At 40.8% G+C, this 23,856-nt stretch overlaps 2 protein-coding genes and 5 non-coding genes across 12 annotated transcripts; 1 reads left to right on the top strand and 6 right to left on the bottom strand.

Annotated features, from left to right (window-relative positions):
• Positions 1 to 888: 888 nt before the first annotated feature.
• Rfc4 (replication factor C subunit 4) lies at positions 889 to 16,604 on the top strand. The gene is made up of 11 exons (XM_034514837.2): positions 889 to 987; positions 1,130 to 1,271; positions 3,879 to 3,957; positions 9,579 to 9,658; positions 12,813 to 12,932; positions 15,036 to 15,179; positions 15,379 to 15,499; positions 15,771 to 15,896; positions 15,978 to 16,058; positions 16,201 to 16,317; positions 16,403 to 16,604. Exons 2-11 carry the CDS (start codon positions 1,141 to 1,143, stop codon positions 16,496 to 16,498), a joined length of 1,095 nt encoding a protein of 364 aa, XP_034370728.1. The 5' UTR covers positions 889 to 987; positions 1,130 to 1,140; the 3' UTR covers positions 16,499 to 16,604.
• Positions 16,550 to 23,184, bottom strand: Eif4a2 (eukaryotic translation initiation factor 4A2). 6 transcript variants are annotated; one of them, XR_004607958.2, is made up of 12 exons: positions 22,726 to 22,867; positions 21,912 to 21,960; positions 21,698 to 21,830; positions 21,287 to 21,426; positions 20,375 to 20,543; positions 20,180 to 20,289; positions 19,809 to 19,952; positions 19,258 to 19,395; positions 18,944 to 19,033; positions 18,594 to 18,673; positions 18,039 to 18,149; positions 16,550 to 17,334 (listed from the first exon to the last, which is right to left on the bottom strand). XR_004607958.2 is itself a non-coding variant. In XM_034514833.1 (11 exons), the coding sequence occupies exons 1-11, from the start codon at positions 22,752 to 22,754 to the stop codon at positions 17,190 to 17,192; spliced, it is 1,227 nt and encodes a 408-aa protein (XP_034370724.1). In that variant the 5' UTR covers positions 22,755 to 23,184; the 3' UTR covers positions 16,550 to 17,189. The 6 variants fall into 6 exon arrangements, 4 of the variants coding, with proteins under 4 accessions (XP_034370724.1, XP_034370725.1, XP_034370726.1 ...); XR_004607959.2 differs by having other exon boundaries at positions 17,256 to 17,334; positions 18,043 to 18,149; XM_034514833.1 differs by lacking the exon at positions 18,039 to 18,149 and having other exon boundaries at positions 22,726 to 23,184.
• On the bottom strand, positions 18,742 to 18,880 carry LOC117718390 (small nucleolar RNA SNORA4). The gene has a single exon (XR_004608072.1). It is a non-coding gene; the product is annotated as a small nucleolar RNA SNORA4 (small nucleolar RNA).
• Positions 19,094 to 19,222, bottom strand: LOC117718384 (small nucleolar RNA SNORA63). The gene has a single exon (XR_004608066.1). It is a non-coding gene; the product is annotated as a small nucleolar RNA SNORA63 (small nucleolar RNA).
• Positions 19,583 to 19,764, bottom strand: LOC117718352 (small nucleolar RNA SNORA81). Its single transcript, XR_004608040.1, has one exon. It is a non-coding gene; the product is annotated as a small nucleolar RNA SNORA81 (small nucleolar RNA).
• LOC117718385 (small nucleolar RNA SNORA63) lies at positions 20,019 to 20,143 on the bottom strand. Its single transcript, XR_004608067.1, has one exon. It is a non-coding gene; the product is annotated as a small nucleolar RNA SNORA63 (small nucleolar RNA).
• Positions 21,525 to 21,594, bottom strand: LOC117718353 (small nucleolar RNA SNORD2). Its single transcript, XR_004608041.1, has one exon. It is a non-coding gene; the product is annotated as a small nucleolar RNA SNORD2 (small nucleolar RNA).
• Positions 23,185 to 23,856: the final 672 nt, after the last annotated feature.

Raw genomic sequence — 23,856 nt, 5'->3', positions numbered from 1 at the left:
TAATTAGGGCAAATTCTATTTCTGATGGAAACAATGACATTTCTTCCACTGGAGGGCATAGGTTAGTTGATCCCCCTGAGAGATGGTATGCCCAGGAAAAGTGATGATTATTGTTCATTCCTGTGGGTGGTATGTTCAGCTCCTAGCAATTCAGTTACTAGAGCAGTTGTTGCTGTTGGTCTCCTGTGGTGACCATCTCTGCTAACATCTATGAACTTACTGTGCTAACATGAGGACATTTAAGGCCAGAGGCTGGCTAAGAACTGAAAGGCTCATTTGGACTAGTAATTCCTTCACAGAACAAGCTGTCTGCTGACAGTTAGCATATAAAAGATATCCACATTCTTTCTCTTTTGTTTGGTCCACCCAAACACTTTGGGCCAGCAAAGACCCGAAGGAGTCGTTGGATCCCCTGACCTGGAGTGACCAGTTGTGAGCCACCAGATGACTATCAAATCCCAGGTATCAAATCGTGGTCCTCCACAAATTAGTCATCTCTCAGATGCCACACTTCTGAAAGCAGTTTGCCCCGTGCCCTTGCATATCGGGGGGCGAGACAGTAGTCCGCAGGGTGTGCCCTTCCGGCGAAGAGTCGAGAGAGCGTGTCCCGCCCCGACCTTAGGGCTGACTGACGGTGGCAGCAAACCCAATAAACTGCTTAATTTTAATTAAAGCCTCTCCCAGCGTGGGCCCGCCCAAGGCCCGGTCCTTCGAGCCTTTCTCCGCAGGCCGCGCCTGTGGTCCCGTCGTCCCCACCGCACTCTGCAGTGACTGCTGAGCTGACGTCTGGCCGCTGAGACTGCACAGGATTACTTCAACGAAGCACCCCAGCCGCAGCCAGGAACAGCACTTACACACGCCGAACCAAGGAGGCGCGCGTCACCTTGACCCGCGCGCCGGAAGTGACGTTATTGCGTGGCGCGCTCCCGCCATGCCTTTCGTCGCCGTCCTGTGGCGGGAACCGCGGCACCGGGGACGGCGACAGCTGTAAGTGATGGGTCTGAGTCTTCTCAGCCTTTACAGGCTGGAGGGGACCGGGATGTATCCTCTGCCTTCGCCCAAGGCACAAGGTCAGGGGGCCTCTCAAAGGGAACTGCCCCATAACGGTTTCTTTTTTTCTTACGCCCAGGAGAAAAAACCATGCAGGCATTTCTGAAAGGCACATCTGTCAGTACAAAACCACAATTGACCAAGGACCGGGGGACACCTGCCACTGCAGGAAGCAGTGGAGAAACCAAGAAAGTCAAACCAGTTCCTTGGGTGGAAAAATAGTAAGAACTGCTTGCACTTTGGATGAAATAACTAATACGTTCTAGTCTCTTTTTTCAATGTAAGGGGGACTTTGCTGTACTTAGATCATACCTTTGGGGGCGGGGGAGGGGCGTATATCACCCAATGATAAGTCTTAGGTCCTTGGAGTGATACAGTAGTTGAATTTAATTCTCTTATTTTATAGATGACCTAAGATTTTTATAAAGTGTACAGTTTTAGAGTCCTACAGAAATGAAGGAAGCAACGTTTCTGTGACCTGGCTATAAACAGTTCTATTGAAACCTAGATTTTATCCTTTTATTATTATATGGTGAAATTTGTTGGGATTTTTTTGTTGCTTTAGTAGTGAAGTGCCACTACGTTGTCATTTGCTAGATGATACTAGAAGTATCCATAACCGCTAGCTAGATGCAGCCTCTGTGATTACCAAGGATTTTTAGGTTATTTACAAGCCAAACAAGGCCCTCATGTGTTATTTTGTTGTTTCAATTTTGAGAAGTTCAAATATGAGTACTTAATCTATATTACCCCCTTCCTACCCCCAACTCATCCCATAGTGTCCCCCCCACAAAGCAAGTGGTTACATTTATTCCATTGATCAGATTCAGATCATCAGGCTTTGAAAGCTTGCACTTACCTGTCGGGCCATCTCCCTGACCCTAATCTAGGGTTTTGATTTACTTTTTATTAGTGAACTGGCTATTCTACTTGCTGGGTAAGCACTCTACCACTGTTTTATTCTCCAGCCCATAAATCTACAGGTTTCATATTTTTAAAATGTGTTGAGGAAGGAGGGTGCATGCCATAACAAGCATGCTTTGACTCACAAGTGGAGGCTAGGGCAGCTTACAGGAGTAAGTTCTCAGCCACCCTGTGTATTCAGTGTGTCAAACTTGGGTCATCAGACTTGGCAATAAGTACCTTTGCCTACTGAGCCATCTCACCACCCCAAAACTAGTTTAAAAAAAAAAATGAATAAGGACGTGGGGAAGGGAGGATCATGGGGAATCCATAGATTTTCAGCTTCTCCAATCAGACAGCTCCGGCTATAAGCTCTCACTTGTGCTCAGACTTCTATACTCCTTCTCCTTTGGAGACGCTTTACATCACCTTGTATCTGTTGTACATCCTTGGATGTCTTCGTTGTTATTTGTCTAATCCTTGCAGACCTTTATAGCACACACAATGATTCTTGCCCAGTATCAACCTGGTTCATTATGAAATTGTGGGTCAAAGGATTTAGGGCCAGTGAAAGGGTTCAGTGGGTAAAAACACTTGCTGTGGAAACCTCACAACATGAGTTTGATCCCTGAACATCTCGGTGGAAGGAGAGAAGTGACTTCTGAAATTTGTTCCCTTTATATCATCTGCATGTGTGACACACACACACACACACAACAAATAAAAAAATTTAAATTTTTTTTAGTTCCTGTTGAGTGTTTGCATATATAATCTGTGCACCATATATGTACCTAGTGGCCATAGAGGCTAGAAAAGGGCACCAGATACCATAGGACTAGAGTTATAGATGGTTTTGAGCTACCATGTGGGCTCTGGGAATTGAGCCCAGGTCCTCTGGAAGAGCAGCAGGTGTTCTTATCCATGGAGCCATGTCTGTAGCCCCCATGAAATGTTCCCAAAATAAAAGGATGTCTTATTAATTTACTAAGTAGAAATCCCAGTCATAAATTTTGGAAAAACAACTTTGTCAGTTTTCTCTTAAAATTAGTAAATATTGGCTGATGGCTCATACCTTTAGTTGCAACACTGGAGAGGGAGAGGCAAGCATATGTCTGTGGTCCAGATAGGGAGTTCCAAGCTAGCCAGAGGTGCATAGTGAGACATTGTCTCAAAAAATAAAAATTACTAAGTGACTTAAGATCAAAATTATTAGCTGGTCATGGCGGCACATATCTTTAATCCTATCTCAGAACAGATTTCTGAGTTTAAGGCCAGCCTTGTCTACAGAGCACATTTCAGAACAACCAGGGCTACACAGAAATCCTGTCTCGAAGAGGGAAAATGGTATTGACCATTTAATGTATTAGCTGAGAAAGAGTGTGTTATTTACTCATTTTAAATTATTTACTTATTTTTAGTTGCCAGTTGTTATGTTATTAAATAGTCCTTTACAACTCAGCTTCATGAGCTTCTCAAGAGATATTTTGTAGGGAAGTGTTCATTTTATTTATTTATTTATTTTTTTTTTTTGGTTTTGTTTTGAGATAAAGTCTTACTGTATAGCCCCAACTGTCCTGGAATACACTAAGTAGACCAGGCTGGCCTCAAATTTGGAGAATTATTTACCTCTGTCTTCCCCTTGGTGGGATTAAGGAGGTAAGTCTCCACATGCAGGTCACTTTAATTCTAAGTTTGTTCTTTATGATATATGAAATTTTGCTTAATATTTTATCGTGCAGTACAAGTAGAAGGCAAAAATAATTTCCTTCCAGTAGTATGTATTTGCTCAAGGTAAATACAAATGGAGTTTCTGCCTCCTTCCATTTCATAAGTAACATGTGAGCTCTGCCTTAGCAGTGGGGACACTTGAGACCTTTCTGTGGCTCCCACCGTGTGCTCCATAACCTCCTTCCCTCCGTCCCCAGCCGTCCGAAGTGTGTGGATGAAGTTGCTTTCCAGGAAGAGGTGGTTGCAGTGCTGAAAAAGTCTCTAGAAGGAGCTGATGTAAGTAGACGGTGTTTGATGCATCTGAAAATGTAAGAGGTCATCACCTTTTTCTTTGTTAGCCTTCTGTTCATAGGAAATACATGTATGAGTCTTTGATGTTATTTTTAAAACTAAATAGTTTGCCAAATCATCTTCTACGTGGCATTATTATGTAGTATTGAAGTAAAGATCACTGACTAAGATAGGTCAGGACCCTTTCTCCATGAGCCTTTATTTTAGAGAGGACAGAGACTAAACAAGTAAACCATATAAGCATGTTACAGTTACAGATGTGTGCTGTCAAAACACGTCTGATTTTAAAGTGTGTGTGTGTGTCTGTGTGGAGTGTCATGGGGTTTTAATTCCAACATCTGGGGGCAGAGGCCAGCCTGGTCTACATAGTAAATCCCAGGCCAGCCACATTGAGACCCCGTCTGAAACATGCATATGTGTGGGCACCTGTTCTCTTTAACCTAACTTTATCTTTGAAAATGAAGCATTTAATTGTTAGAGCACTACATTTCCTGCCATACATAGGATAAGTATCCTTAGTAACTTGTGTTTTAAAGTATTAGAGACAACCTAAACCCACTTGAAGGATTAACAGTTTGGTTTGCTTTAGTACTTTGATACTGGGGTTTTTTTGTTTGTTTTTGCTTTTTTTTTTTTTTTTTTTTTAATTTATTTTATTTATATGAGTACACTGTAGCTGTCTTCAGACACACCAGAAGAGGGCATCAGATTTCATTACAGATGGTTGTGAGCCACCATGTGGTTGCTGGGAATTGAACTCAGGACCTCTGGAAGATCAGACAGTGCCCTTAACTCTCTCCAGCCCCCAAACTGGGTTTTATGTGCCCTAAGTAGCCTTGAATTCCCAGCATAGCTGAGGATAGCCTCATATTTCACATCTTCCTATCGATACTTCCCAGATGATATGATTGGCAGACAAGTGCCCCGACAGCTAGCTGAGTCAGCAGGTTTCAATTCTGTGTCAAGAAGTGTCCCTGTGCCGAGTGAGCTTAGTAAAGAAAGGGAGTATGAAGTGAGCATGGGCAGTAGGCTTTCCCTTACATCTCGTTTCCTAGCCCTGGCTGCCTTTGGGGAGTTTTGGTCTGGGCTACCATTATTTATTACTGAAGTTACCATACAGGTTGAGGAATATTGCTTTTCCATAATGATTGAAAGTAAAGGTTTTGGATTTTAGATTGTGTGTTTTCAGATTTTGGAATATTTTCTAGGTTAGGCAACTTTGTATCTTTTTGACAAAATGTCTGATACATACAGCTTAAATGGGAACATTTGTTTTGGCTTATAGTTCAGAAGTTTTCTTACCCTTAGTACCACAGGCTCATAAGCCATAATATACAGACAGGCTTTTAGGAAACATTTAAAACCCAAGCCATAACATTTACATAGATCCAAATTCAGTATATTTGAAATGAGACCCCCCCCCTCCAAATTAGCACAGAATTCATTTGTGTTTCATACCTTAGACCCATGCCCTGAATTTTATACAGTAGCATATGAACTGAAAATTTTGTATCATCAAAAACAAAGCTGGACCGGCTCGTGCAGGTAGTTGTAGGTTAGTATCAAGTTGTTGCTGGCCTCTCCCCCCAGTCCCCAACTTCTTTTTTTGTTTGTTTCTTTGTTTTTTTTTTTTGTTTGACTTTTTGTGTCAGGGTCTTTCTATGTAGGCCTGACCATCCTGGAACTCAGTATATAGACCAGCCTGGCCTCAAACTCAGAGGTCTGCCTGCCTCTTTTTAGTGTTGGGGTTAAAGGATAATATAGTGAAAAAAAAAAAATATGTTCAGGGTAAGCATAAATTTTTGGCATCACACTAGTGTTCAAAATATTTTGGATTTGGGGATTCTAGTTAGGGATGCTCAATCTGTACGATATTATGCATTGAGGAAAAAAATCAAATTAAAAAAAAATTTAAAAGCCTTTTCAGTATTCATTTTTATTGATCCAAATCACCACTTAATTTTTAATGTTACAGTAGTGTCAATTTTAATTGGCAGTAACAGATTACAAAACCTAATTAACAATTCTGGACAAATATAAGACTATCACCTAATACAATGTTTATTAACCTCTTTTTATTTAGCTTGATCTGTTGGTGTCTGTATACCCTTGGCTATTCAGGGAGTTGAGGCAGGAGGATTGTAAATTCAAGGCCAGTCTGGACAATTTAGCCAACTCTGCCTCAAAATAAAATAAAGAGAGGGATGGGGACCTTTACTGGTAGTTTGGTTTTGATTGGTTGGTTGGTTTTGTTTTGTTTTGTGTTTTGAGACAAAGTTTCTCTTTAGTCTTGGAACTCACTCTTTAGACCAGGATGGCCTCAACTCAGAGATCTGTCTTTTATGCAATACCACTACCCTGGCCTAATAGTAGATATTTAAATATCCTGTAGAAACTTTATTTAAATAGCATGTAGAGGCCTTAAGTTTACTCCCCAGTGCTGCAGAAGAAAGAAAAGGTCTTGTTTGATATTTTCTACATCATTTCTGACTAAATTTGTAAAGTGATTTTTTTTCCTAAAGAATTAAAGTCCTTCCAGATATTTTAAAGTTGAACTACAATAGTTTTTTGTTTGTTTGTTTGATTTCTGAGATCAGTTTATATCGTATAAGACTGAGTAATCTGAAGAGAGGGTAGCTGTTTAGATTGTATCCAGAGGCAGGAAAAGGAGGAGGTGCTCTAGTGCACCTCTTCCCTTGACACTCCTTACGTTTATGTCAGCACCTAGACTAGAAATAGCCTGGAGCAATTGAGGGGGTCCCTGAGACACTGAGGAAAATCATAAATAAAACTGTTACACTTAAAAAAATTACAAACCTTCCACATGGTGATGGTGCATGCCTTTAATCCTAGGAGACAAAGGCAGGTGGATTTCTGTGAGTTTTAAGAGTAGCCTGCTCTACAGAGCTAGTTCCAGGACATCCAGGGCTACACAGAGAAACCCTGACTCTTGAAAGAAAAGCTAATGAGGCTAAAAATATGATATATACACACACATATAAAAACCCATTTTCTTATGTATAACTAATAAATGTGAATTAGAAACATTTTTTAAAATGACTTTTACTCCTGCCTTAAAGAGTTGAAATGTATTATAGTTACTTGGGTTAATCATTACAAATACTGAGTCATGTACAGATCAAAATAATTATTATCTCTAAAACTATGAGACCTGGTATAGTATTTTGTACATTGCTGAGACAAAATACAACTTAGGATTTATGCTGGCTCACAGTACAAGATAGAGAAGGTATGGCAGCAGGAACTTGAGGCAGCTGGTCACACTGCAGTTATACTCAAGAAACAGATGGCCCAGTGGTTAACAGCACTGGCTGCTCTTCCTAGGTTCAATTCCCAGCACCCACATGGCAGCTCACACCATCTGTAACTCTAGTTCCAGGGCTTCTGACACCCGCACACAGACAAACATGCAGGCAAAACACCAATGAACATAAAAATGAATTTTAAAAAAAAGAAGAGGCAGAGATGTGGATGCCAGTGTTCAACCCCCTGGCTCCCTGCTCTGAAGCTTATCTCATGTCAAATATATGATTAGTGCTATCATCACAAGTGTCTCCCTTGTCTTAAAACTATGGCATTCTAATCTTTGTCCCCCTAGGCTGATGGCTGACTCATAATGCAAAAGTTATTCAAAACAATTTCAAAAATTGTCAGTCTTTAACAGTGGTAAAACTGTTTAAGTGTATAAGGGCAGAGGTTCTTCTGAGACTCAGTCTCTAAATTGTGAGTCCCTTAAAGTCAAAGCCAAGTTTCATAATAATATACGGTTGCACAGAGTGAACATCCCTATCTGCAAAGGGAAGAAAGGTCATAGTAAGGAAAGAGTAGACGAATATCTTAAACCAAATAGGATAGATATCTAGGCTTACACTGAGGCCCTAGAACAGAGGACTTAACCTTATTCCTCCAGCTCTACCGCCTGCAGCACACAGTCTTTGTCTTGGACCAGCTCCTCAGCAGACATTCCACCATCTTGGCATCTCCCAAACCTCAAGAGTCTCCTTTGCAACTTGTGCCTCACTTTTACGATAGCTTCATTCAGTGACCTCAGCTGCATTCTGAACCTTGACATAAGCACTGTGACTTTGTTCTTACAGTTTTAAAAAGATTTATTTATTCATGTATATGAGTGCTCTGTCTTTGTGCACACCAAAAGAGGGCATCAGACCCCATTACGGATAGTTGTGAGCCACCATGTAATTGCTGGGAATTGAACTCAGGACCTCTGGAAGAACACTCAGTCAAGTGCTCTTAACCTTTGAGCCATCTCTCCAGCCTTCCTGTTCTTGCATCTTTCATGTCTATAAAATTAATACCATTTAGATGATGCTAAGTTTTGCTTCCAGTTTAACATGTAGCCTCACTTGCCTGGACCACAGCTGCATGGACCTCTGTGTGTCTTCTGGGCTGACCCTGAGGAAACACTTCCCTAGAAGTTTTCCTCAACGGCATGTCCACAGGTTGGTGAACCTAGAACCTGTCAAGTTATTAGTATCACATAAGGTGTCTTGATTTTTATTTGAAAGTAGGGTCTCAGTGTTATCTTAAACTATATGTTAATGTTAAAGTAGTCACCTGTCTTCCTTCCTTCCTTCCTTCCTTTCTTTTTCAAGACAGGGTTTCTCTGTGTAGCCCTGGCTGTCCTACATCAAACTCTGCCTGTCTCTGCCTCCCGAGTGCTAATTAAAGCATGTGCCATTACTCCCAGCTGTAAAAATGTTTTTCACCTTTTTAAGTGATCTCGTGAGGTAATCATGTCTTTTGTAATGAAACTTAACTGTTAGACACTTAATAACTGCTAATTAAAACAAGTGCAGCAAAAATAGTGAATAAAAGCAGAGCCACTTTAGAGTGGATGCTACATAAGGCTCCAGCTTGCAATGTGTCATCTTGAAATGACATGAAGAATGGAGTCAGAGTCCAGACTGAGAAGTACAGACATTCAGAGGGGAAAGTTCTTTCTTATCAGAAGTCACTGTAAGTGCTTGAGGTTTGTTACTGTTTCCCAAGTGGAATATGAAGCAAATGAAAGCTTTGAAGTAGCAGCCAGAGTGGCCCTGCTTAAATGAGCCATGGATAAAGTGTGAATGAACAAGAAGGGCAACATTTGACAAAAGTCAAACCGTTGGCTACATTCTTACCTTTAGAGTTCGCTGGCCTGAATTGGAACTCAATGTGGTTTTTTTTTTTTTTTGGTTTTTGAGACAGGATTTCTCTGTGTAGTCCTGGCTGTCCTGGAACTCACTCTGTAGTCCAGGCTGGCCTCGAACTCAGAAATCCGCCTGCCTCTGCCTCCCAAGTGCTGGGATTAAAAGGAACTTAATGTGTTATCAGGGAGTAGTGGCCTGAAACTCTTTAAGTGGACATAGGAGGTCAGGAGTTTAGGGTCACTTACAATTACATAGCACGTTCAAGAGCATGTTTAGAATTTTAAATACTGTGATACCACTTATATTAAAAAACTCTTTAAACATGTGTATTTGTTAGAAAAGTTACCATATCATTTGACAGATGGTTAGATATTGTCAGTTTCATCTATTTGTGACAGTATATAATCTACAAACATTAAAATTTAATTTCTGCAGCTTCCTAATCTCTTGTTCTATGGGCCACCTGGAACTGGCAAAACATCCACCATCTTGGCAGCAGCTAGAGAGCTCTTTGGGTAAGTTGATGTTGGTAGATGTCTTAGTCATTATTCTATTTCTGAGAATATGACCGAGGCAACAATTATAAAAGAAAGCATTTACCTGGGACTGGCTTACAGTTTCAGAGGGTTATCATTCATGGTGGGGAGCATGGCAGCATGCAGGCAGAATGTGCTTTTGAAATCTCAAAGCCCATCCCAGTGACACACTTCCTCCAAGAAGGCCACACCTCCTAATTCTTTTCCAATAATGCCATTCTCTGGTGACTAATATTCAAATAAATGAGCCTGTGGGGGCCCATTTCTATTCAAACCACCACTGTTGGTCAACTTCTTTTTTAAAGAGTATATACCAGAGGCTGAGGAGATGGCTTAGGGCTTAAGAGAGCTTTCTTATTTTCCAGAGGACCAGAATTTGGGTCCCAGTACCTACATCCAGTGACTCACAAATACATGTAACTCCAACCCCAGGGTGCCAGACACCATCTTACCTCTGAGAATACACGTAGCATGCACTCACATAGAAACATACATAAGTAAAAAGAAATCTTTAGAAGAATGAAAAAGAGTTTAAGACATGATGTTAGAATCAATGGTTAAGACTATTAACCAGATGTAGTGTTAAGAGGGCTTTCTGACCTTCCAGAGGACCCAAGTTCAGTTCCCAGCACCCATGCTGAGCAACCATGCTATAACTCCAACTAATGCCGTATCTCTTCCTCCCCTTCCCCCCCCCCTTCCCTTCGTGGATACCTGCATTCAGGTATATACAAACACTCACAAAGCACAAAACATGTTGGTGCTGTTTCCTGCTACCCTCTTTCTCTCTGTGGGGTGCTTGTTGGCTTTATTGCGGTTTTTGTTTGTTGCCATGGATCTGTCGTGGGCACACACCTTTAATCCCAGCAGAAGCAGGAGGATTTAGTCCAAGGCTAGCCAGGTCTACAGAGGGTGTTCCAGGATAAGGATAGCCAAGGCTACACGGAGAAACCTTACCTTGAAAAAAAAAATTAGTTAGATCTCCACAGTCCCATTTTACTCTTCCCTGAGTGAATCCTACCTTTTATGAGCATTCTGAACCTTGTTCACATGCTGAGAGTACTATAATAGAGAAACTTGTGATTTCATTACTTTAATTACGGGACCCAGAAGACCAATTATATCCTCTGAATGATTCACATATGGCTTTGTGTAGTGCCTGCCAGCCTGCCCTGCTATGTACCTCCTCAACCCTGCCGTTAGTGGCCAGGCCACATTCCTTGTCCTCAGGCTTCCTGAGCGTGAGCACAGTTGAGTAGTAATTGAGTGTAGTTTTAGGTACATTAGAAAGCCTTCTGTGATCTTGCTTAGATTCCTCTTCCCGTGTTTACTGCCTTGACTACTGTAACTGTTGTAGATTTTGAATTGTACAATTCCTAAATGCAGTTTCTTTTAAGAATTTGTAACAATTTGAAAGGGGAAAAGCTATTTCAAGCCTGATACTTTTGTGTAAGAGAGCAATCTTTGCTTCTCAGAGCTTTTATTCCATGACTCACAGATTCAAGCTGAACTAACCTTAGTGGTATAATTTTAACAAAATTCAGTGGCATATTTATTTTGGAAAGGGTCACAGATCTACTTTATGTATCTTCTTACTGTCTCATCGCCAGTCATTATGCATACTTGTAACATTCGGGAGGCTAAGGCAGGCAGGATCATGAGTTCAAGATCAACTTGGGTCACAAGACAACATTTTCCAAAGTCTGTTATTCCTTTTGTTTGTTTGTTTGTTTGTTTTGTTTTTTTAGACAGAGGTTTTTTTTGTGTAGCCCTGGCTGTCCTGGAACTCACTGTATAGACCAGGTTGGCCTCAAACTCAAAGAGATTCGCTTGCCTTTGTCCCCCAAGTGCTGGGATTAATGGCATTGCACCACCACACGCCCAGCAGTGATATTCTTAAAGAATTTACTTTATGAATCTTTAATTGTAAATGACACACTTAGTTACACATTTGACTTAAAGTAAATAATAAAATAAACCATTGACTTAGAGAGATAGCTCGGCTTTATCAAAGGTATCAAAGGACCAGAGTTCAGATCCTAGATCCCAGCACTCACATCAGGTAGTTCATGTCAGCTCTGGGGATGTACAACAACTTCTGGCATCCTTGGGCTCAGACAGACACACACACACACACACACACACACGCGCCTATGAACCAGGCATGGTAGAACACTCCTATAATCCCATCAAAATAATTTCATGTTTGAGGCCAAGGCCAATTTGGGCTTCATAAGCAAAAGCATTTCCAAATGAAAAGGTGGATGAGCTAGAGAGAATTTTGAAACAATAGTTTTCTTGAGCATAATTTTATTTTTTTTATTTCTCAGATCTGTATTGTGCCATATTACTTTACATATTCATTTAAAAATTATTTATATGCCAAGTTTGATTGATGTCACATACCTATAAATCCTGCACAAAAAATGGAAACAAGAGAATTGTAAGTTTGAGCCACCATGCTCTACATAGAGGGTTTTAATCTAGCTTGGCTATGAGAACCCTTCTTTAAAAAAAATAGTTCCTATTTAGGGATGAGGTATAGCTCAGCAGTACGTAGAACATTCATCTAACACGTAAGGCCCTGAGTCGGAACCCTTGTCATGTACAACTGACCTATTCATGTTTGAATCTAGCAGTGTTCCTTATAGCAAGCTATTCTATGGGAATAATCAAAATATATTAAATTATAACATTTAAAACTTGATAGATGTCTAACAATTGAATAAGTAAATTATCTAAGGAATATGTTACTATTGTTTTAATAGAAAAAGCTTATTACACAAAACTGAGAAATTATATGTTTGCTAGATATAGTATTTGTTGTTGTTGTTGTTATTTGTTTGTTTTTTAGACAGGGTCTCACTATATATAGACTAGACTGGCCTTGAAGTCACAGAGATCCCAGATCTGCTTGTCTTTGCTTCCCAAGTGCTGGGGATTAAAGATGTTGGCCATGGTGCCTGGCCTCTAAGGTTTTAGCCAAAATGTTAAATGCATAGCTCCGCAAAGAAAGAACGAGTGAGTGCCTTCTGTCTTGCTCACCAGGTGGTTTCCGAACTCCTACACAGCATCAGCACCTAGGTTACATAGTGCTCTGTAATATTTCATAATACTTTTCATTTTGAAATAGGCCGGAACTCTTTCGATTAAGAGTCCTTGAGTTAAATGCATCTGATGAACGTGGAATACAAGTAGTCCGAGAGAAGGTGAAAAATTTTGCTCAGTTAACTGTGTCAGGAAGTCGTTCAGAGTAAGTAACTTGCCTTTCCCTCTCCATAATATAGTTGATTATGTTTGCTTTAAATATAGGCTGTGGTTTTAATTTGGCCTTCAGTCAAGTATTGGAAATTTAATTCCCAAATTCACATGTGAATGGTATTTAGAGGCCAGACATTCGGGTGGGATAACTTGATTAGAAGTTAGGAAGGAAAGCCCCTCTGGTGTCTTTATCAGAAGATGACAGACCCTGCTTACCACAACTGGGCATATGGTTTCTTTCAGAGTGGTTTCACTAGAAAATCCTCAACAGATAAGATTTCACAATCTTGGGATTCCTGATATCTAGAACAGAGAAATTAATTAACGTTTCTTTAAATTACCAGTCTCAGATTCCATGTTTAACACAAACCAGAGTAAGACAGATTCTGCATTGGCGGTAGAAGCCGGTATACTAGAGTGGGGAGGGTGGGAAGTGGAAGGGCAGCAATTGAGTCACTGTTGTTCATGCAGCCAGGCCCTGCCTACAAGGTCCTACTGCTACTGCAGTCTGGATCTTCCTTTTATGAGAGCCAACTCCTGCTGCATCTGCTGCTCCCTGGGATGGGTACTTAGTGGCATGGCCCCTCCCTCTCTTTGTTGTTACATTGAAGCTCCATGCAGTGATATCATACATCAGTAACAGCCTAGCAGCATGAAGACTGGGAAGCATTGAAATGCCTCTAGTAGTTTACTGAATGATCCTGGACTGACTAAATGAACAGTAGAAGCCAAAAACAAAATTCAGCTTTGTTAAAAAACATGATACAAGGAATAAAAATGAAGCATAACCTATGTTCAGAAAATAAGAACCCACAAAACCGCAATAAATGTTTGCAAATCATGTATCTGGAAAATGTCAAGAATTAAAACTCAGTAAAAATACAACTACAAAAAGGGCAAAGGTCACAGATGTTTCTCAACCATTACCATCACTAAATTAACAACAACAGAAAATAACAAGCACTTGTTAACGAAAAACACTGTAAATGTCACATTGATCACTGGGATATAAAATAGAACAATCGGGAAAGCTTGTCAGCTCCTCTAAAGATTAAGCAGAACTTAAGTAAGGTAGCCAACAGTGAAGGAGCCAGCCTCACAGACCTGCAGCCTGAGTCCATCCCATAAGGTGGGGAAAAAATGTCTTTTCACCTCACCTGAACACTGTATACACATTTCCATTCCTAGTATGCATGCCTAAAAGATGAAAATGTGGTTGCCTAAAATATACATGCAATATTCATAATTGTTCCTAGTAGTTAATACACCAAAAACATACCAAACTCGTTAGTGGGTGAATAAAATATGAAATAACCATCTTACCTGCTTAGCAGAAAAAAAAGAAAGAAAAAAAAAAGCCCTAAAACTAAAAAGCCAGCTATAGACGATGAATTTCCACAACAGGCAAAGCTTAGGAGACAGGAAGTAGCCTGGTGATTGGACCAGGGTGTCTTGAAGGGACTCCTGCTAAACAGCTGGTTTTGAGGGAGTCTACAACTAGAACTCGGTAGTGGCTTTTACAGTTCTTGCATACTGTAGACTCCTGCTCACCCTATTTTCTATACTTTCAGTTACCTATGGCTGACTGTGGTCTAAGAATTTTAAAGGCATCTGTTTTAGATTGCACACCAGTCTTTTGAGTAGCTTGGAGCTAAATAGGACATAAATCACTTGTTTGTCTGGTGTCCACTTGAACTGTTACAGTATTAAACATGCTACAGTTACTCCCCTTTCTCTTCCTAACCTTAAAGCACAAGAATAGTAATGTTATAGTTGTTAAATCTCATTGTATATTCTTACTGTATCATTTTATAAATTAAACAATATAAATTTAGAGATGATTCAGAGGGGAAATTACTTGCCATGCAAGCCTGACAACCGAGATTGTTATCCAGAACCCATGTAATGGTGGGAAGAGAGAGCCAACTGGAGTTTTACAGTTATCTCCAGGAGTGCTGTGGAATGCATGTACCCAGCCATACACATACCATAAGTAGAGTTCTAAAGTATGAATTACCACATACTGAAAGATAAACTAAGTATTATGTCTCAACAAAGATGCTTATCGAGGTTCAAATCCTTTGTTCTGATTTAGTGGGAAGCCATGTCCTCCCTTTAAGATTGTAATTCTGGATGAAGCAGATTCTATGACTTCAGCTGCTCAGGCTGCTTTAAGACGTACCATGGAAAAGGAGTCTAAGACAACCAGATTCTGCCTCATCTGTAACTATGTCAGTCGGTATGTATATACAACCTGAAGACATGCTAAAAACAGCCTTTTAAAAACTGGACATAGTATTGTTATGTAGTTATGGGACACCAGTTGACATATCTATACATAATCAAAGTAACTTCATCTTTCAGCTTGGATTTGTAGTGAGAACCACCGGAGTCCTCTATACTTTGAAATATATCATGGTTCTTTCAATCTTTTTCAGAATAATTGAACCCCTCACTTCTAGATGTTCAAAATTCCGCTTCAAGCCTCTGTCAGATAAAATTCAACAGAAGCGATTACTGGATATTGCTGAGAAAGAAAATGTCAAAATTGGCAATGAGGTAATTACTAATTATTACCTGGTTAGTTTTATACTAATCCCTTTTATGAATGTACATCTTAGAGAGGTCTTGAAAATAATGCTCAAATCTTGAAGTGAGCAACAGTTGAAACACATGCATTATGAATCCTATTTGATTTACATGACACTTTTAGTATCTTTACATGATTTTATGTAGGTTAGAGGTTTACTCCTTACACTGAATTCTGGGAATTTAACTCATTTGTGTGGCAAGCACCTTTACCCAATTTTCTTGCGAATTCTCTCCTTAGGAAATAGCATATCTTGTTAAAGTATCAGAAGGAGATTTACGGAAAGCCATTACATTTCTTCAAAGTGCTACTCGACTAACAGGTGGAAAGGAAGTTTCTGAAGATGTGATCACAGACATTGCTGGGGCAAGTACACTTATTTAACTCTTCTGGCTTCTAGAGTCCAAGCTAGAGAGACCTTGTCCTGATTTTTAATGCTCATTTCAGGTAATACCAGCTGCAACTGTTGATGGAATATTCACTGCATGTCACAGTGGTTCTTTTGACAAACTAGAAGCTGTGGTAAAGGTAATCATTTTACAATGGGAGTCCCAGCAGAGGCCAGGGGAACCTGGGGCAAAACTGTCGTGGATGAGTCATTGCGCCCATCAACTCAGCATCTTGATCCCACCCCTAGGTGGTTAACTGAAGTGTTAACTTTCTGTTGCAGAACCTAATCGATGAGGGACATGCAGCTACTCAGCTTGTCAATCAACTTCATGATGCAATCATAGAAAATGAAAATCTATCTGATAAACAGAAGTCTGTTATTACAGAGAAACTTGCTGTAAGTAATACATCAATTTGTCTTGTAAATTCCCAAGCCTTTTTTTGGCTTGCCTGCCTTGGTAATTAATCTATTTCCTCTGCAGGAAGTGGATAAATGCTTAGCAGACGGTGCAGATGAGCACCTGCAGTTGATGAGCCTCTGTGCAACTGTGATGCAGCAACTCACTCACAATTGTTAAAGATGCTATTCTTTGTATGATGCCAACAAATAAAAATGACCGAACCACCTATAAAGTGAATATACAATTTTATTTTTTTTAACATTCAAACTTCATTAAGACATGTGCAATATGGCAATTTTAATGGGGGGTTAACCCTACCTAGGATGATTGCTTGCTGAGGCTTAGCAACAGGGTCCAGTTCACACTTAGCACTAATTAAATACTTTATTGAATAAATACAATACCAACAAAATGCATTCAAATTTTTTCTAAAAAAAAAATCACTTTTAAAGGCCGGTCTAGTTAGGCTAATGACAAACACAGTAAAGGCAGATATGCTAGTTTAACATAATTGGCTGATTTTATACAGCACTTATATCTTTTAGTCCACAAGTATATTATTAAATGATAGAGAACATCTAATACAACCATTTCTACATAACTAGTAAATGAATTTCTAAGAAAAAAAGATTTTACAGACCCCATCTTTTATACCCACCCCCAACAGTCTAACTCTAAAGAGGATAAAGCCAATGCCTTTCCTCACAAGAGCTCAGGACTAAAGTCGCTTTGCTATCAGAATCTGTATTTGTGATCCGTTATGAGCATTGAGACAAGATTCAAATATTCTCAAAGAAGCACAATGCACGTTGTGATCGCCTATTCAGCAACAGCGAGCACCGCATTCAAAACTATCTCATCCCAGGAGTTAAATTAGGTCAGCCACATTCATGGGCATTTCCTCCACTGTAGTATTGTAGAAAGTCTCAATGTCACGAAGAATCCTCTTGTCTTCTTCAGTAACAAAGTTTATAGCCACACCTTTCCTCCCAAATCGACCCCCTCTGCCAATTCTGTGTAAGAGAAAGAAACCAGCAGTCAGCAAGTTGCTTAAGTGCTACTTAAAACTACTGAATATGACGATCCACTTGTTAACCATCAGCTGCTGTTTGTTTACTTATCAGGATTATAGTTCGTGCTTCTAAGTGGAGCACTAGCTGATAAAACCAATATCCAGAGGTGGAAAAACATCTTCCTTTGTAGATAGTGCCAAAAGAATTCAAGGCTTGTCTGGCTGCAAAATGAGATAGGCGCCTTGAGCATTACAATAAAGCAGATGACAGTATTGTGTTTGGGGTGAAATTAAAGCCCATACCAAAGTGGGCCAGCCAGGAGCAGTTGTCAGCCTGGGACAAATAAATGTAAGCACCAGGAATAAAAGAAAACAGTTATACAATCCATTTCGACGCACTTCTGGAACTGTAAATACAAATGCTGCAAGGTTAACTATTTTCTAAAACTTACTTTTTTCCAGTGTGAAAACATTTGGTATGGTAACCCAAACTTATCACTGCTTTTTGCTCAGCTTCTTTTCACACGTTATACTCAAATTACTCAAACGTGTTACCTCCAAAACAGCTCTCTACCTTCTACAAAGTACCAGACAATACACACCACCTAATGCTCCCTATCAGAAATACTAACATACAAAATGCCTTGGGCTGGAACAACTTAAAATATCAAATAATCATGACAAAAGAAAATCAAATATAAATACCGACTCGCTCTTTATTCAAACAGTGTGCTGTTTCGCTTATGATTCCACGTCCTAAATTACGTCAACGCCGTTTCTGAGTGCCATCTCGTCATCAACTGCCGCTATCGACTCCTGTATTTTTTAAAAAGTCTTTTTTTACATCATATAACAAAGTACAATTCAATTTATTTAGGGATAAAAGCCACTATAACTAAACCAGGGAATCACTCAAAATGCTACCAGCGACACCAAGAAAATCCCAACTGTATAGAATCACCAAGAAAAAAGCACATGGACACAAAGAAAATCACTAATAAGGCTCAAACATAAACTAAGACCAAAAAAAATCTAAAGCAACCTCATCTGCATGTGTACACAACCTTGGCCACATTACAAGTTTTCCCACTTTGTTCTGACCAATCTTCCCAAATGCAATTTTAGACCTTAGTAAATTACTATGCCTATGCCTTTACTGCAATCTATTCCCTGATTTGCCAGTACCTTGAATACAAACACCGTAGAAAAATGTTTGAATTTTTTTCTCCAATACAAATACTGGAGATGCCTTCTTCTCACCTGTGAATATAGTTTTCACGATTGGTAGGAAGATCATAGTTTATAACCAAGGACACTTGTTGCACGTCAATCCCACGAGCCTGAAATACAGAGAACAGAGAGAGATTGTTCAATATCCTAATTAAAAAACCTAGACATCCCTGCAGTCAATGTAGGCCACAATATAGTAATGAACCATACTAAGTGGTACAGCCCACTGTGGAGTGTGGTCTTAATTCATTCTGCCAATAGCCTGAATTGGTTAAGGTTATTTAATAAAACCTTCCCCACAAATCTAGCTTTGGTACTAAAAAAAAAAAAAAAAAAAAAAAAAAAAAAAAAAAAAAACCACACACACAAAAAGCACTCACCAACAAGTCAGTAGTGATCAGAACACGGCTTGACCCTGATCGGAATTCTCTCATGATGACATCTCTTTCCTTCTGGTCCATGTCACCATGCTGCAAATGCAACAACTCAATTCAAGAATCTCTATTCAGGTATACATTTAATTTCTATCAATGTATGAGACCAAGCGTCCCTGGCTGCTACAGGTGGATAGCAGACAGGTATAGTAAGAAACAAATTGTTCTGAGCAGGGGGAACGACAACAAAGCACTGAGCAGCCATATTGTAGTTAAATCCTGCTTTAATGGCTATTAGCATTATTAAATCCAACTCTTACCAGAGCAGAAACTGTGAAGTCTCTTGCATGCATTTTCTCCGTGAGCCAGTCTACCTTGCGCCTTGTATTTAGAAAAATAACTGCTTGTGTGATAGTCAAAGTTTCATACAAGTCACAAAGAGTGTCCAGCTTCCACTCCTAAAGTAAAACAAAATTCATTATTTTTAACAAAACTAAAGCAGTGGTAATCAACAATTAATGCTGCATTCCTCTAATACAGTTCCCTACCATAAATGTATCACTCATCCATAAATGAGCCATAATGTAAATCTGATGCCATCCCCCAAAAGGTCATCATCTCCAAGTGAGAATTGCTGGTCCAAAGACTTATTGCACCGAATCTCATGACAAAGGACACTGGACATTAAGAAAGAGGTCCACCCCAGTCTTTGGAACCCGGTGCTGTAAGTTGCTTTTCTTCTTGTGTGTACTCTGCTAGCATTATTACAGAAACCAAGATATAATCCTAGCTCCTGCAATTTTAGCACAGTGCTTATACAAGAAGGTGAAGAAAGTTGTATTTAATTAATAGTAAGACAAAAATAAATTACCTCTCGCTCAACATTAATATAAAACTGTTTAATTCCTTCAAGGGTCAGTTCCTCCTTCTTTACCAGAATTCGAATTGGATCTCTCATGAACTTCTTGGTTACTTCTAGCACATCAGTTGGCATTGTGGCAGAAAGCAACACAACCTTTAAAAAAGAAATGCTTGTCTTTATCTGTTTAGTTTGTTTAATCTTTCAGCAAAACAGGGAAAAATGTTTGAAACCAAGCGTCTCTGCCTTACTATGGTAGAGCTAGGCAGAGATAGTAATGTATCAAATGCTTTAAGCAGGGGGAACGACAATAGAACACTTCAGTTTTATTGTAACTGTGCCTGCATGAAACCAAACCCAAATGAGTAGAAATAAGACTTTACCTGAATGCTTGTATTTAATTTTTGGAAAATCTCATAGATCTGATCCTTAAACCCTCGGCTCAACATTTCATCTGCTTCATCCAAAACAAACATTTTGATCCATTTTGGAGCTGTTGATAAGAAAGTCATACTTCATCTCAAGTGTTCTCATAACCTTTCGATGTTAAGAAAGGACCTTTAAAAGTCACTACTTACAAAGGTATCTTCTGTTTAGCATATCAAACACTCTTCCTGGAGTACCAACAACAATATGAGGGGCTTCAGCCTGCAACTTCTGCATTTCATTTCGAACATTTGTTCCTCCAATGCAAGCATGACAAGTTGCTCCCATATAATCTCCAAGAGCCAAAATTACCTTTTGGATCTAAAAGCCAAAATTTTTAGTTATCATTCTGTAAAACCAAGGTCTAAAACTACAATTAAAGGCATAATTGCACTATCACATATGCCAACAATAGCTTTTATGCATGCATAGCACAACTTACTAATTTCAAGTTTAAAACTCACTCCTGAACTACTTAAATGCTCCCTCTTGTCTTTTTAAAGTTGGGACCCTGTTGCCTCCAACAACTAAGAACGTAAGTAAAAAATTTCTACATTCTCCACTGTGTAGTGAAATGTTCTTTCTGTAAGGGCGAATGTTGGTATTTTTCCCATAAGGCCCTGAGCCTTATACTCTTGACCTGAATAAAGCTTGCAGCTTCATCAGGAAGTGTTACTTCAAAGCCAATATAGCAGTGCTTTGAAAACATAGCATGCAACAGATGCATCACAAACTACTGAGACAGTCAAATGTTTAACATGTCACTGCAGTTTTCATGTTGCACAACTGCATTCCAAACTTTGAAATGGGTATAGATCTAATCCACCCTCTGAGAAACCTATGGGTTCACCTGCTGAGGTAACAATCAGGCCCTATAAGTCATACCTACAGTACCCATTTACTACTTAGCTTTCAACAAAAACTCCCTGCATGCATGGACAATTAAAATGGGGGCTCTCATAGGACTAGGACAATTTATACGTTTTAATTTTAAAGTCTTCACAGTTGTGAAACCTGAAATCTATGCAACACGCAAGCAGTTTTTTGAACTACACTATCAATACCTGTTGAGCCAGTTCTCTGGTGGGGGCCAATACTAGTGCTTGGGTCTCCTTGAACTCAATCTCCAACTGTTGCAGGATGGAAATAGCAAATGTGGCTGTCTTGCCAGTACCTGACTGAGCTTGAGCAATCACATCATACCCTAAAAAAAGTAGGATACATATTTACCGATCCCACATCAAATCGTTACTTCTACTATACACCATGTATTCCAGTTGGAACATAAGTTATGCCCATGTTAAGTGATCAGCAGAGAGTATTCTCTTCATTTCAGGTCAGTCCCGAAAGATGATTTGCCATCATTTCACTTTAAGGAATACAAACAGGTGCTAGTACTTCCCCAAAAGGTTACTTTCCCTTTTATGGTGCATGTATGTGCAGAACACTCATCCTAAATGTCAGTGGAACTTTACCTTTAATACAAGGGATAATAGCTCTCTGCTGAATAGCGGAAGGCTTCTCAAAACCATAAGCATAGATGCCTCGTAGAAGGGACTCCTTTAAATTCATATCATCAAAGTTATCAACAATTTCATTCCAGTTGCTCTGTAAGTTAATAATAAAACTATGAGTAAGATGGAAAAAATGTACCTTCCCAAACCTTTGTCGTCCACACCCACTTCTTACCTCGATGACACCATCGGGGTCCATTCCCTCTGGGCCGCCATGTTCTCTGCTGACAAGCACACTGCAGTTAGACATACATACTCTTTCCAAGCCCTCAGACCCTTAAAAAGCTCCTTCCACCCGTGCCTCATTACCCTCCTCGCACGTGCGCCCTACTGAAAATGCCTCAAGAACCACCGTATTGTATGTAAGCACCACTCATTCTCCAAGGGCTGAGGATCTGGTCTCCAAGTGTAGACGCCCCTCCGGTGCCCTAGGACCAGGCCCTCCCGTTTGGGAAGGGAAGCTCTCGCGAGTGCTCCGCGCGCCGAGCTCCGCCCCTAACTCTGCGCAAGCCGGCGTGATTGACGCTGAGAGGCCCAGGCAGGACCATGCCAACGGCTCGTCTCCCCGTTTACGGTCCAGGGTCCAGGGTGATCGTGCCCTGGCTGTCCAATCTACCACCTCGACAGAACCCTAAGAACCCCAGCTCGCGCCACTGGCCGCAAATAAACCTTCGGGACCCGGTTTACCCTGCCCTATGCAGACTGCGCCACGGCTCTGCTTGCCAAGTCCCCGCATGGGGAGGGGCAGCGGCCAAGATGTCACAATGTGTCCTAAGGAAAGGAATCCTTAATACTCCGTTCTCGTATCCGTTCTGTTTCCCCAACATCTGGAGTCCTACCGTCATGGAAGCGTCTCGAAGGACACAAGGAGACTATGTGTCCTAAGAAAAAGCCCGCACACCTGCAGTATGGCCGCCAAGCCACCCACCTCAACCGCGGGTCCTAGTGACCTTCACTACAGGCCACCGGCCGCCCCAGGAGCGCCATACCTGTTGTAATCCGCGGAGCCACCAGACATGATCCGAAAACCCGCTCAGCGCCCGACTGAAAAGACAGCCGGACGGCGCCGCCCGTTTTTTATAGGCTCGCGGCCGGAACCCGTTTCTCGCGGAGGAATTTTCTTATCTTCCTTCGGTAGCCACAAAATTGTGCTCCTGGAGTTTGTTACCGGAGGTGAAGCCCCAAGGAAGTCGATGATAAAATCCACATTTCACTATTACTTGTTATTACAGCGTTCCTGGAGATCCATGAATCAGGAGTGGGTCTGGGACTCTTTGCTTTCGGCGGAAGAATATTGCAGCAGCGCGACCGCGCGCCGCGCTCCTCGGCCGCCCTGCTCCTACGGGGTTTCCGCGGCCCTGCCGCAGAGGCCGGCGGAGCCGGGGGCGCCTAGGGCGGAAGCCGGTGGCGCTGTTCGCTGGCGGGCGGCGTCTCCAGGACGCAGCTCCGGGCTGCCCTGCGCGTCAGCGTGCCCTTGGGCCGAGCCGCCGCGTTCCGCGCCGGAACGGAATCGGGTTACCCCGCCCGTTTTCACTGCTGTTTAATGTGACAGTAAAGGGCTACCTGGCATTTCGCCCAGCTGTTTAATATCCATTCAGATCTGGAACGAGTGAAACCCCTGCCACGGAAAATGTCGCCCACCCAGCACTTCCTAGGAAATCCGGTTTGCAGTTATGTTTTCTAAGATGAGGAGCATAAAGTGCAGTATCATTAACAGATGCCCCTAGGGTGGGGATTCCAGTTCCTTGTCTTTCTGGTCGGTCGTCTTTAGCTCTGGTTTAAAAACGAATGCTAATAATTTCAACCTAACAGGTGTGAGAAATGATTGACGCAAACTTTTGCGAAGGACCTGTCATTCTTTGTAACACAGAAATGTAAATGGGGACTTCTGGCAGGCTCAGAACTGAATGTCTTCTGGTAAAACAAAACATAAAAACGATTTTAATCGTCTAATTGCCTTACTGAAACGGAGACCATACAGTTCATATTGCCCATAATAAACTTGCATGGCTGAGTAAGTCTAGAGGTTCCAGTCAGCCACAGCTCGAGCCCCTTGCTAAAAATATAAGAAGATATTTAATCATTGAATTTTAAAATATATTAAGAAAGCATCGTGAACA

Source organism: Arvicanthis niloticus, chromosome 12 (genome assembly GCF_011762505.2).
Source record: "Arvicanthis niloticus isolate mArvNil1 chromosome 12, mArvNil1.pat.X, whole genome shotgun sequence".
NCBI lineage: Eukaryota > Metazoa > Chordata > Mammalia > Rodentia > Muridae > Arvicanthis > Arvicanthis niloticus.
The sequence above is the reverse complement of the archived record's forward strand: the minus strand, read 5'-3'. Positions and strand labels throughout refer to the sequence as shown.